Here is a 15,014-nt window from a genome sequence, read left to right on the forward strand (position 1 = left end):
ACAATATTGTTGTCCATCTCCTTCTATTTTTCATTTGTAATTCCAGTGGGTCTACCTTCAATTGCTATCACGTAATTGTCTTTTCTCATAATGGCTTTTATCTTCAATTTTCATACGGAAAAAATTACTTTCACTGAATTTTGGAATTTCATACTTTGCTGTCATTTTTTTAGACGATAATTTGTAGCAGAAAAAAATATATTAACCAGCAACCTTTGACTCTGATACCACTGTTAGGTACCAGACAAATGACACAGCAAAATATAGAGATGAAAAAATTAGAAATTTGTATAAAATATGGAAGAAATAACTTTCTTTGAGAATTACAACTTCTCTCTATCACAAGGAGATTACAATAACACTCTCTCTTGACAAAAGGAGAACACACTTCTCTCTACATATATAGGAGAAAACTACTCAAAAAAAATATTATGTTATTCTATCTGGATGACTTGATTGAAATGAATTAAAGAAAAACTCAATTTATAAACGAGTCTCTTCAATATGAACCATCCGTCAATTAGAGGTATATAATTCTTCTCTTTTTCAACCATGATAATTCTAAGGTTATAAAATAAGATTGTTTATTACCTTTCATTTTATTTAGTTATTATTCATTTATTTATTTTCTAAAATTAGCTTTAATAATTTTCACACTTTTGAGGCGACCCAGCCTTCTAGGATTTACACTCGCTTGTGTAGATCTTGAATTATTTAGTTCGCTTGTTCTCCAAGGTCGTCGATTGCTCTGACCTCGCTAGATCGGCGGTCGTCTCTTTATGGTTGTTGCTTGCTATGAGTTGGTTGCGCGTCAACGACGCTGGTTATTCTCTCGTGGTTAGCGCTGGGGTAGTTGTCGTTCCGTGGTTCATGTGCTGGTGGGATTGGTTCGTGGTGGTGGTTTGAGAACCACTCTTCCTGTTCATTTGTTATGCTGCCAAGGTTTCACAAATCTCCACAGATGGCGTTAATGTACAGGACTTTGCTGGGATGGACGAGGGATGGATCGGGGACTTGCAGATCTTGGTGATGACGTGATCAGACCTCTGGTGCGCCGGGAGTTGGTACCTGCAAAGACACTCCGACGCTCAAATTAGAATGAGTCTAAGAGATACAGGATAAAGGTATGTATAACGTACCTGATGGAGCTTTTTGCTCCTTTTATATAGTTTGTCTTGTTATCTTATCTTATCTTATCTTATTAATCAAGATAAGAAAAGTATTCGAGTTGAATGTTAGTTAGTGATTCCTGATCTTCTGGCCTGTTTGGATCGTAGAGACGATTTAAACTCAGAAATTGAATCATCGTTGGACCGTCTAGAGCCCTAGATACTAGATCTAGAACAATAACTATAAGTGAACTTCCACCTCAAAATAAATATTTACTCACAAATGAGTTATCTCATCTTAAGATATCAAATGCGTTCATCATCTACCAAGTTTGAATATTTCATAATTTTCATTGAATAAATTCCCTACTTGAATACATGCGTTATATTTTCTGATGGCAACTACTCACGACCTCTACCAACCAGGCAACTATGGACGATCAAACTAATGACTTGGTGTTTCTCAGTATGAAGTCATTTTTCCCCCAAAAAATAATTCTTATTTATTTGTTCCTTCTAACAAGCTAACACCTACATGCATTAAATACTAGACTAGTCTACCATGAAACCGAAGAAAATGACTAGTCTACCCAAAAAATTAAAATAAAATAAAATAGCATAATAATATAATATAATAACGAATTGAAGTAGTCAAAAGTCAAAACATAGAAAGACAATGCCACTTTTTTCCATCTCCTTCAGTGAAAGCAAGTATTCACAATTGGTTCCAAGTAGTTCTTATGACATCAAGTTTATTTATTTGTTTAAACTTTTTGAAAACATTTCCAAGTCCTTGCAAAACCAGTTGAGATTCTCATGTAATTTCCACCCCAATTTCAAGGCATTGAATAGTTGATGTGAGCAATATATAACAACTAGGTACATTTCTCAAATTCTCATGATGAAATCAGATATCATTACCATGGATTATTCCCTTTCACTTCCAACAATAACGTTGATATCCCTAACTTTATTTTTTCTCTACAACATATGGAGAATAATTACGAAAAAACCTAGTATTCATCAAAAAGAAAGTAACATTATTAAACAACCGCCACAACCATTTGTTGCATTACCATTAATTGGTCACCTCCATTTACTAGGAACCAAAACACCACTTCACAGAACCTTTGCTTCTTTGGCTGATAAATATGGCCCTGTATTCCAAATCTACTTTGGATCATTACCTGCCATTGTTATCTCCAACAAAGAAGGAATCAAAGAATGCTTCACAAAAAATGACAAAGTTCTGGCCTCGCGCACCCCTTCGAGCCGTGGAACTCACCTTGCTTATAACAATGCTGCGTTTGGATTTGCTCCTTATGGACCCTATTGGGCAAAACAGAGGAAGCTAGCCGTTCTTGAACTCCTCTCTTCGCGCCGCCTCGAATCGTTGAGGCATGTTTATGAATCCGAGATTGATACTTTGATCAAGGATCTCTTGATACACCTTAGCAACAATAATTCTTCTATGGTTGTCATGAGTGAATGGTTTGAACGCTTAACATTTAATGTGATCACAAAAATTGTTGCGGGAAAGAGATATTTTAGTTACTTGGAAGATGTGGATGATTTAGAAGCACATAAAGTTGTGAATCTTGTAAAAGAGTTCATGCAATTGGCTGGTGGATTTGTTCTTTCGGATGCAATTCCATTGCTTAGATGGATTGGTGTGGAAGGGAGAGTTCTTAAATCAATGAAGAGAATTGGAAGAGATTTGGACACACTCATTGGAAGGTGGGTTGAAGAGCATAAGATGAAGGGTAATATGGTAAATAGCTCAAGTGAAAAGCAAGATTTCATTGATGTCATGCTATCTATTGTTGAAGATGATCCTGAGTCTGGACATTCTCGTGACACTATCATTAAGGCACATGTTATGGTAATCATAGTATTTTTTTTAATTATTATTTTTAGTTCTGCATTTTTGTTTGATTCAATATGACAAATCTAGATAATTAAGTAATGAGTTATGATAAAATGAAACTAATGTAACTCTTAACAATTATCATATTAAACAATTTTTTCATAAAAAAAATTCATGTAAATGCTTTGCTTAACAAATCTAACAAATCATTAAAACTAGAATAAGAATATTACATTATTTCTACGCGTTTTTCGTTTTTTGTTCCTATTGTCCTAAAATTTTGATTCTTGTAAATGCTTTCACATATGTTTGTTGGGTTTAAAATTATTCAATTATCATATGTCACTATGAATACTTTCAAAGTCGTTTTTCTAATCTTTACAAATAACATCACAAGTGAACACTAATACAATTTTAAAAAGAGAAGTTAATAATTTTGCACCGACAAAAATTAAATACATATTTAATAAAAAATGTTATTTGCATACCAAAATTAGTTATAATATATTTATATATAAATATATATATATTTTAATTTATATTTTATATTGTTGGTTTTGATAACTGATTTTAGAATAATATTTGCCTTATGTGATTTTTCATTGGTTTCTAAGAACCTAAATTTAAAAAAAAAAGTATAGGGACTCAATTAAAAAAAAATTTAGTACAAAGACTCAATTAAAAAAATATATATAAAGACCTAATTACAAATTTAATAAAAAAATATATAAAAATTTAATTACAAATTTGGTAAAACTATAAAAATTAACTGAGTAATTATATCATTATTATTATCATGCATTTAACAAACAAGTCAACTTTTCATCATGTTTAGAATCTTATCCTAGCGGGGACGGAAACAACATCAACAACAATGACATGGATCCTTGCAGCATTAATGAACAATAAACATTCATTGAAGCTAGCACAAGAAGAGATTAACCATCACGTAGGTAAGGACAGAAAGGTAGAAGCATCAGATATAAAAAACCTTACTTATTTACAAGCAATTTTCAAAGAAACCCTATGGTTATATCCACCAACACCATTGTTATTACCTCATGGGGCATCATCAGATTGCAGCATCAATGGCTACTACGTACCAAAAGGAGCTGATGTGTTTCTTAATGTGTGGAAGCTACATAGAGATCCAAGTATTTGGTCGGAGCCTGAAAAGTTTTCACCGGAGAGGTTTATTAATGGCGATGGAGAAGTCGATGAAGGTCACCATTTTGAGTACCTTCCTTTTGGGTTAGGGAGAAGGGCTTGTCCTGGATTCACATTAGCAACACAAGTGATTCTTATCACAGTTGCACGTTTGCTTCAAGGGTTTGATTTTCATTTGTTTATGGATGAACCTGTTGACATGAGAGAAGGTTTTGGCCTAACTTTGCTGAAGTTAAATCCATTGCAAATTTGTCTCACTCCACTTGTTACCACTGAACTCTATCAGTCACATATTTATTAAAAAAAATTAAGTGTTTTTTTTTCTTTTCTTTATTTTTAGCTTGGCAACAAAGATAGGGATCCATTGTGTTGTATTCTTCTCTTCAACAAGTGTGTGTTGTATTTATTGTTTATTGTTTTTATGGTTAACTTATCGTTTATTACACGAACTTTACTTGCGATTTAAGAAATTACCGCAAAACTTTTTTCACATGTCATGACATTTTTTTTTTCTTGGATAATGTTGTTATTCTTAGTTTTTGTTTTTGGGAGAAGGAAGTTCAATTTCTACATAGGAAATTCAATTATGCATGATAGTATTATGAATCTAACAAATAATAATACATGAATTAATTTGAAGAAATAGTAGATAAATATTACCAAAAATGATCAAGAACATTTTTACTTGGTGGAACATATCCGAAGATTCACTTAATTACAGAGAAACTACCATGGTTACTGGAAGAATAGCTTCTGTCCCCTTGAACAAGTCTAGCTAGACCAAAGTGGCAACAATATCATCATCAAGAAGCACATTGCTAGACTTAATATCACAATGAATTACAGCTTTTCCTGAATCATTGTGAATATAATCCAATGCAAAAGCTACATCAAGAGCAATATTTACCCTTTGCATAAGCTAAGGTTCAGACTCATATTTGTGGACTCGTTATCTTTCATAGTGTTGTGCAACAAAATTTCTAGGCTCCCATTAAACATAAACTCAAACACTATGGTCTTGAAATCTTTCCCTTTGTAATCAACACTTGAACAAGAAATCAGTAGGTTGAGAAGGTTTTCATGTTTAATTTTTTCTAGAGCTTTACATTCGGCCATGAAACTTTTCGATGCTCCACGTGTTTAAAGATTCAACACTTTCACAGTAACGAGTCTCTCAAAATAGACAAAAGTTCCTCTATACATAGAGCCAAAGCTTTTCGTGCCAACTAAATTGGATGAAGAAAATCCATTTGTTACTTGATGTAGCTCTCCATAGGAAACCTTCAAGTACCTATGTTCTAGTGATGGTGAAAAAGATAACTTCATAGACTTCTTCCTGAGGTAATAGATACTAATAAAAATTATAAAAGAGATCAAAAGCCTGCCAATCACATGAGAATAATTTTCTTTTTATGAGAGCTCTTATGTTTGTTTGAAGAAAACTCAGGACATGGAGGGAGATCCAGTTGAGGTATCCCACCGCACAGATCATTATTTTTAATGAGTGATATTACAGTGATGTTACTAAAGACTCCTTCCAGTGGGACTTAACCATAGAGATGGTTATAAGACAAGTTCAAATTACTCAAAAAAGTCAGGTTTTCAAGTTCATGGGGGATTGTGCTTGAGAAGTTATTATTAGAAAGGTCTAACCTTTCAAAGGATCTTAAAGATCCTAGGAACGGGAGTAGACTCCCATAGAAGAAGTTTCTGTCTAGTTGAAGCTCTGTTAGTGTAGAACATGCACCAAGTTCCACGGAAATGACACCACAAAACTTGTTTGCATACATATATAATTTGGAGAGAGATGCATCAAATTTCCTAACTCTAGAGGAATTGAACCAGTAAAGGAGTCAGTGGATAAGTTAAGATTTACTAAACCTTTTTGATAGCCAAAGGTTTGAATAGGTATGTTTCCATTTAAATTATTTACCAAAACGCTGAATGTGTGCATCTTTTTATAGTATCTTAAGGTAAATGGAATATTTCCTTCAAATGCATTAAAGTCCATGTGAACTTCTGACAATATAGTAAGATTGTCTATGCCAGTAGAAAAATTACCTGAAAGATTGTTCATACTCAAGAATATTATTACTAGATTTTTAAGCTTTCCAATTGAATTTGGAATTGGTCCCTCAAGGACATTCTCATCCATAAGAAGTGAACCTAAGCCAAATAGATTTTCAATTTTTTCAGGTATCCTTCCAGATATTTGATTCAATCCCATATCAAGCAAAATAAGATTGGTTGATAAGTTGCCTATGAGATTTGTCAATGTACCACCTAAATAATTTTTGTAAAAGTCCAGCAATTGCAATTGAGTAAATTAGTCAATGAAGAAAGGAAATCCAAATCGTGAGCTCTTCCAGTCCAAAATCTATTACGATCCACTTTAAATTCCTGGAGTTTGTGTAAACTTCCTAAAGTAGGAGAAATTGGTCCATAAAAACCATTTTCTTCTATATCAAATTTTTGCAATTCGGACAAATTGGATATTGAAGATGGAAAAATACTAGTGAACAGGATTCCTCCACACACAAAATTTTGAAGATTGAGAAAAGCCAGAGGTATATTTGAGAGAAGATTACCCGCTAATTGGTTGCCCGATAATGAAATAGTTTGAATATTTGAAAGGTTATAAAGTGAAGGAGGAAGTAAGCTAGAAAAATTATTTAGATTCATAGCAAAAAATTTTAAATTCGACAATCTCTCCAAAGCCAGAGTTATGCTTCTTTCCAAATGATTTTGTGAAAGTGACAACTTCTAAAGCGATGAAAGATTTTCACCATAGAACCAAACCATGAAGGTAAAAGGAATCAGAACCAAATTAAAAGAATAAGAGAGAGAGAGGCTAACCATCTAAGTAACTAGCTGACTTGGCTGCTTGTTATTAGCATAACAGAAAGACTAACTTTATTTCTAGACTCTTCTATAAGTTGCTAGTGTGTGTGTGTTCATCTATACACCTAACATCCTCCCTCAAACTAATGGGCACTGCCTGCTCTACTCTTAGTTTTTCTCTGTATTTCGATTAGAACATCAGCTATTTCTCTAAATTATGCTTCGGTGCTACTTCTTGAGACAACATCTTGTTTTTTACTTGCCCAAGATATCAGGTTCGGACCCAGGTAGATGCAGAAACCATTGGTGGACTTTCTATCATCAATATCATTACCCTAGTCAGAGTCGCAAAACCCATAAATTCTGAAATCCTCAGTTTTTCTAAATATTAACCCATGATCTATGGAGCTAGATAGGTACCTCAATATCCTTTTGACTGCTTTTCAGTGAATCTGAAGTGGTTCATGCATGAATTGGGCAGCTTTGTTTACTGTAAAGGTGATGTCAAGCCTAGAAATGGTTGTATATTGCAGCCCACCAATGATTGACCTGTATAGTTGTGAATTATGAACTTTGGCGTCACCTGATACAGAAAGTTTTAGTGCTAAAGTCATAGGGGTCAGCATGCCTTTTGCATCACTCATGGCAGCATTCTTCAGCAAATCCTTTATGTACTTTGTTTGACTGAGTACAACTGAATTGTCTGGTTGATTTCTGACCTCAATTCCAAGAAAATAGCTCATTTCGCCTAAATCCTTGAGTGAGAAGACACTATGCAGCTAAGAGGCCAGTTGCTAAATTTCTAACTGAGAGCTTCCAGTTATGAGGATATCATCCACATATACTAGAATGAAGGTTGACGATTGATCAGTGAATTTTGTAAAGTAAGAAACATCAGATCTTGTGTTCTTGAAGCCAAATTGATTGAATGTAGAGTTGAAATTTGTAAACCAAACTCTTGGGGCCTGTTTTAGGCCATAGAGAGCTCTTTGTAGCTTTCAGATTTAAAGTGAGTTGTTGGCAGTGAAACCTTTAGGATGTTGCATGTAAACATTCTCATGGAGATCTCCATTGAGAAATGCATTGTTGAAATCAAACTATCTCACTTTTCATCCCTTTGAGAGTACAACACTAAGAATGGTTCTGACTGTGGAGGGCTTAACGACAGGGCTGAAGATTTAGTTGTAGTCAATCCCTTGCTTTTGATGGAACCCCTTTGCTACCAATCTTGCTTTATATTTTTTATGCTACCATCTGGATGCCTTTTGATTCTAAAAACCCATTTACACCCAATCGGTGCTATGTTTGGTGCTGCATCAACTAGCTTCTAGGTTTGATTCCGTATTAGTATAGAGAATACTTTCTCCATTGCTAATTTCCAGTGAGGAGAGGACATTGCTTTAGCCACTAATCTTGGAAAAGTTTGGGTTAAGTTTAAGTTTGGAAAATTGGTCAGAACAGCTGCATAAGTCTTTGGTTTGAGGATTTCACTCATACTTCTTGTTTGCATAGGGTGGCTTGCTATAGGTGGCACTACAGTTTCTTGATTGAGCAGTGACCCAGTTTGAGCTTGAGCAGGTACAGAATCTGTAATTTTAATTTCACTAGTTTCAGAAGAATTAGTGGAATCAGTAGTATTTGCATTAGAGGGATTAGTAGAAACAGGCAAAGCAGATAATGAATTGGACATGCTATTGGTATTAGTGGAAGGTACATGATATAGATATGGTTGGTGTGTATGAGGTTGGGTGGTGGTGTCAAGATTTAGGGGTAAGTTGGTGTTAAAGGGAGAGAAAGGATCTGGAGTTAGGTGTTGATTAGTGTTCTATGTCTTGTTGAAAAATTGTGGATAAAGAAATTCATGTTCATTAAAAAGCGCATTTCTTGCCATGTAAATCTTGTCACTGGGAGCTAAGCATTTGTAGCCTTTTTAATCAATGTCATAGTCAATGAATACACATTTTTGAGATTTGTGGTTAAATTTGTGATTGTTGTAAGGTGTAAGGAGAGGGTAGCAGGTGCATCCGAAAGGCTTTAGTGCACTGAAGTTTGGTGTGATTTGGAAAAGAACCTCTATTGGTGACTTGAGGTTCAGGTTGGGTGTGGGAAGTCTATTGGTGAGATAGGTGGCAGATTGAATGGCTTGATCCCGGAATTTTAAGGGTAGAGAAGCTTGGGCCAAAAGGGTAAGACATGTTTCAACAAGATGCCTATATTTTCTTTTTTGCAAAGCCATTTTGTTGGTGGGTTTGGGGGCAGGTAAATCGATGTTGAATTCTATTGATTTTGAGGTATTAAGTGAAGTCTTTGGCTAGGAATTCACCACCATTGTCTGACTGCAGTGCTTTAATTTTGTGGCTGGTTTGGTTTTCTATGAGGGCTTTGTATTGTAGGAAGGCTGAGAAAGCTTGGGATTTGGTCTCTAAGAGATATACATGGGTGTATTTACTGAACGCATCTATGAAGTTGATATAGTACCTGTAGCCACCAGTATTGCCATAAACTAGTGCTGGACCCCAAAGATCTGAGTAAACTAAAGATAAGTGTGTAGTGTATATTGTTTGAGAATTAAGGAATGGTAATTGATATATCTTGTTTCTGCAACAAGCATCACACATGAAAGAAACATAATTTTATTTATTGCACAAATCAGACATATTACATTTTTTAGTACATTAAGCAAAATTTTATTGGAAGGGTGACCTAGTTTATTATGCCTGATAAACCCCAATTTTGTAGTTTATCTTGTGTTGAATTTAGGGAATTTTATTAACTTTTCTCATATTTATTCAATGAAATAGCATGGTTTTGTGAAATTCTCCTAATTTGTGCTTAAGAGTAAAAATATGCTTTTTAGGCCTTTAAATCGCTAATTTTAATTCACTTTAATTCCATTCAATACCTTGATATGTTTGTTAAGTGATTTCAGGATTAGAAGGTAAATATTGGGTTGAAGGAATGAAGAAAAATCATGCGAAAATGGAGAATTCATGAAGAAATGAGGATTTGCTGAACTCAAGGCCACGCGCACGCGTCACCCACGCGTACGCGTGAAAAGGAGATTCGCCAGCGACGTGCACGCATCACCCACGCACACGCGTGAAGAGGAATTTTGCAATGCGACACCTACGCGTGACCCATGCGTACGCGTGACAAGCGGCACGTGACCTCACTAAAGGTAATACGCTGAGAGCGATTTCTGAGCTCAAGGAGGCCCAAATCTAACTCATTTCTGATGCTTTTGAACCCAACGATTGCAAAAAAATGAGAGATGGAGAGCCATAGTAGAGTTTTCATGATGTTTTAGGGTAGAATTCTAGAGAGAGGGGCTCTTTCCTCCCTCTAGATTTAGGGTTCTTATTTCCATTTCCTTTTTTATCTAGATTTTAATCTTGTTTCATTTTAATTTTCCTTTACTTTTATTTGTTCTAGCACTTTGATTTATCTACTCCTCTTGTTAATTCCTTGTTTTGCTCTCTTTTATGTTGATGAACTTGTGTTGATTTCAATTTCTTTTTAATGCAATTTTATGTTTTCATGTTCTTTTATGTTGATCTTAGTTACTATTGTTGATTTCTTGTTTATGTTAGTTATGATTTTCATTAATTCTTTCATTTATAATGTTTACTTTTATTGCACTCTAGGTGTTTGTTAAAATATTTTCTCTAGTTATTGAGTAGTTTTCTTTACTCTTGGCCTAAGCTAAGGGAATTGAGTGACCTTGAGTCATTGGGTCTCATTGAATTGGTGATTTGAGAACCCTATGTGGTCAATTTGATAACCATTGATACTAACCCACTACTAAGTCAATTAGTAGATAGGTTAGGACTTATGGATTGATGTTGATCAAGCCTATTTGACTTACTTCAAGCATAGAAGTAGACTTGATTGGTTGGTCCCTCATAATTGTCAATACATGGTTTGTAGACAAGGATGGTGATCTCAATTTTCTATGCCTAGTTAAGAGTTCTTTCCCTTTCTTTATTAGTTAATTTGCCATTTACTTTCTTGTTATTTACTTTTCTTGTCAAATCAACAAATCAAACCCTCCTTGCCCCTTCATAGCCAATAATTGATCACTTCATTGCAATTTCTTGTGAGACCACCCGAGGTTTGAATACTTCGGTTAATTTTCATTGGAGTTTGTACTTGTGACAACCAAACTATATTAAAACTTTGATTGAGTATTATTTGTTGGTTGGGAACTATACTTTCAACGGAATTATTTGTGTAAAATTCCTAACCGACGATAATACTCTTTCAAATTTTTGGCGCCGTTGCCGGAGAATTGCAATGGTGTTATGTTATTGGCTATTGTATATATGTTGATATTATGAATATGCTTCTTTGTTAGTCTTTGCTTGTTTTAAGAGTTAGTTTTTATTAGTTCTTATTAGTATTTTTTTTATTTTATTTTCTCTTGTCACTATGAATTCTCATCACTTTGGCTATGAGTGTGGCTCTAACTATGTTGTAGGAGATGGGAACTACATTGAGAACATGCATCAAGCATGGAACAATCAAAGATGGGAGGAATCTCAAGGATTTGATCACCCTTCTTGGCAACAACCTTCCCAAATGTGCTATGAGCAAGAGCCATTCCATAATGCATACCAATCCAATGGCTATGGTGGACCTCCTTGTGATTATCAATAACTACCACCATATTCCTATGAACCCCCTCCACAATATAGCCCCCAACCACCATACTCACAAGCCTCATACCACCATTCACTTCCATATGATCCCAACTCATATCCACCATATCAACCACCATATGAACCATACCTAGAGCCACCACCATTCCAACACCAATACTCCCAAGAACCATAATTTCCATATACACCACCTCAAGACTTTCACCAATATGAACCACCTTCCAACTACAATACCTTTCCCTCAAATAATGAACCCTCTCTTCTACCACCACCTTCATTGGACCAATCTCTTCAACCCCTAATACAAGAGCAACAAGAGCTTCTAGCTAGGTGTCAAAAGCAAGAAGAAGAGCAAAAGATGCTAAGGGAATTCATGGCTAACTTGACCGAAGTGATGAACCACGTGGTATCATTGTGCTCAAATATCCAAGACATTCCCATTGTTGAATGTGGAGGATTAATTGAGGAGCACAATGAGAAAGAGAATTTGGAGCTTCAAGGAGAAGGGGAGGAGTTAAGGCAAGGAGTGCAACAAGAGGAAGAAGTGGTTGAAGATTTAGAGGATGTTGAGTGCAAAGAGGAATCTCAAGTTGAAGAGCCTTTTTTCATGGAGTTCGAAAATGATGTCAAGGAGGATAGTGCGCAACCTCCAAGACACAATGTGATTGAAGAATTAGAAGAAGTGGTGCAAGCAACAAGTTTCCCTATCTATGATGATTCCGCATCAACATGTGATCCTTTTGAGCTTGATGGATCCTTCCCCATTGAACTTGGAATTGATGTTGAGGTAGATTTCAGTCAAACTTCTATTTATAATTTGAGTGATGGTAAAGAGATAGAGGACAATGGTGAAGAAGCATGTGAGCTTGAGGAAGCTTGGCGAGAGGTAGAGTTTGAGGAACCTTGCCAAGTGGTGGAAACCCCTAGAAGAGGATGGACGGGAGTGGAATTTGCCTTGTCAAGATCATTAGAAACTCCTCTACCTAAGTTGTCATCTAATCCTTCATTTGAGTGGGTAAAACTTCTAACTCTTAGCTTTATTATCCCACTTGAATTTGGCTTGCTTGAGACGGATGGCCAACTTAGGGCGCTTTGTGGAATGAAGCGTAAGAGAAGGATGTTTAGTGGTTGGCATTGTAAATCTAGGCTCATTGTGGTTGGAAGCTCAAACTTAAGGAGCAAGGGCTGGACTAGTGCTCAATTGGATGGGTCTAGGAGGATAATTTGGTGCCCAAGTGAGAATTCTATGTGCTTACCACCCAAATGGAATAATGATAAACAATTAGAAGACGGGTGTGAAAATAAGATATGGGATCCCGGATCACAACATGAATACCAATTTTGGGAGCTCATATCTTAGGAAGAACTTCACCCAAGCTTGGTGAAGTCGGTTGGAAATTATGACAATCGTTTGAGGAACAAGCATCCTTGGGAGTTCAAGGATGAGTACAAGCATAAACCACCTTGACAAGGAACCTCCCAATTGTCCAACTTAAGGTCTTAAACTAAAAGTTCTAGGTGGGAGACACCCCACCATGGTAAACTCTTTCTATTCTCTTGTATATATAATCAATGAATGAATTGAGTTACCATTGTTAGTGCTAGGTAGTTTTCTTCTTTGCATACTCTTGTTTTAGTGTTGTGGTTATTAGTTTGCTTGATTAGATTTATGCCTTAAGTTATAGCTTAGTTGTTTTTGAATTGCATTTTGCTTGAAGTGCAAGTTTTGTTTGTATTGTCTTTGAAAGAATTTTCAAAAACTAAAAAGATTTTTGTTAAATTTAAATTTTGGGTTGATTTAGAATGTTTATAGGTTAGGAGAGTGTTAAATTCTGTTTTTAGCCTTCTTTAAAAAAAAGAGAGAAGGCACGCCACGCGTGAGCGTGGCCGACGTACATGCGTCGTATGCGATGATGGGACTCCTGGTACAAAAACCAGAGAGTTGCGCTGGAGTGGTGCTGCCTTTGTGCGAAGAGCACAATTTAGCCCCACGCGTATGCATGGGTGACGCGTACGTGTCACCTGTCTTTTCTGCGATCCACGCAGATGCTTACGCGTCGCTTCTTCCTCCTGCTCTACGCGCGCACGCGTCGCCCATGCGCACGCGTCGCCTTCGCGCCCTGTTTTTCCCTATTTCTTCTCTCTTCTCTCCTTCTTTCTTTCTTCTTCTTCTATCTTTCATTCTTCTATTTCTTTTCTTCCTTTTCTTCTCTTCTCTTCTCACCTTTCTCATCATCTCTTTCTTACTTTCTTTATTTCTTCTTCTCCCTCTTTTCTCATCTTTTATTTTCTTTTGTTTATTACATTTGCATACTTTCCTTCATTGCATTTTAATTTTGTTTATGTAGCTTGTTCTTATTTTCTTTTTTAATTTTCTTATTTTGATATTGGTGTTGAATTTTTCTACTTAATTATTAAGACTTTCTTGGTTAATTTTGGTGCTTCTTGACTTGTTTGATATTGTTGGGTGATGAAATTTTTAAATCAATGCTTAACCTTTAATGATTCTTGCATCCTTTGTGCATTGATATGAACTTGCATGTCTTTCATGACCCACTCTTTCTTGTCTGAACTTGATGCTTTTGAGTGCTCTTCATGCTTTGAATTTACTCTTGCATCAAGTGTTAGTTGATATGCCCTTTGCTTACATTGCTCTCTCACTTACATGTTGTAGCTACCATGTAGTTGAGAATCCTACTCTTATTTGGCATTAGCCTTCACCTATGCTCTATTTTCTTTGATATCTTTGTTGTGGGCTTAATTTTCTTTCTTTTTCTCTCCTTTTAGATTGGCCACCAAGAAGGAAAAGAAAAAGTTTCTAAATGGGGCAACAAGCATGTCCCTCTGCACAACCTTTTGAAGGAGCTCATCAGTTGTAGCAACCCGTCCACCTTGCTCTTCTTTGCATGCACCGAGGATGGTGCAAATTTCTAAGTGTGAGGAGGTCAAGGACCGACCTCCGTGGGTAACAACTTCCCTTTTCAACACCAATTCTTAATTTTCTTTGTTAGATAGTTGTTGCATTGCATGATAGATTGCATGTTAGTTAGAATTTGTACATATTCTTTCACTTTCTTCTTGTTAAGACTACTTGGTTATAGTGATGATTTCTCTTCCAAGAAAACTGTTTTAGGGCACCCTACTAATTTGAAAAAATTTTTTGTGTTGAACTTGCTTGAAGGAATTTATTTTGGAACATGGTTTTTGAGCTAAGAACACATAAGCATTTGAGTTTTGAGCCCGATTGCGTAGTTACATCATATAACCACTTATTACCATTCTTGTGTGTATTATTCTCCCTCTATGATTGTAATCTTTGATTTGTTTGATTCTATATGTCCATTATTTTGTGTATAAATGCATTAATATGAT

The 15,014-nt window shown here is 35.6% G+C and overlaps 2 protein-coding genes across 2 annotated transcripts; one reads left to right on the forward strand and one right to left on the reverse strand.

Moving 5' to 3' along the window:
- On the forward strand, positions 621-4,771 carry LOC107616804 (cytochrome P450 CYP82D47-like). Its single transcript, XM_016318725.2, has 2 exons — positions 621-2,991; positions 3,812-4,771. The coding sequence occupies exons 1-2, from the start codon at positions 2,008-2,010 to the stop codon at positions 4,442-4,444; spliced, it is 1,617 nt and encodes a 538-aa protein (XP_016174211.2). The 5' UTR covers positions 621-2,007; the 3' UTR covers positions 4,445-4,771.
- LOC110266757 (uncharacterized mitochondrial protein AtMg00810-like) lies at positions 7,200-7,727 on the reverse strand. The gene is made up of 2 exons (XM_021111760.1): positions 7,476-7,727; positions 7,200-7,319 (listed from the first exon to the last, which is right to left on the reverse strand). Exons 1-2 carry the CDS (start codon positions 7,725-7,727, stop codon positions 7,200-7,202), a joined length of 372 nt encoding a protein of 123 aa, XP_020967419.1.

The sequence above is a fragment of the Arachis ipaensis genome, chromosome B09 (assembly GCF_000816755.2).
Source record: "Arachis ipaensis cultivar K30076 chromosome B09, Araip1.1, whole genome shotgun sequence".
Classification (NCBI taxonomy): Eukaryota; Viridiplantae; Streptophyta; class Magnoliopsida; order Fabales; family Fabaceae; genus Arachis; species Arachis ipaensis.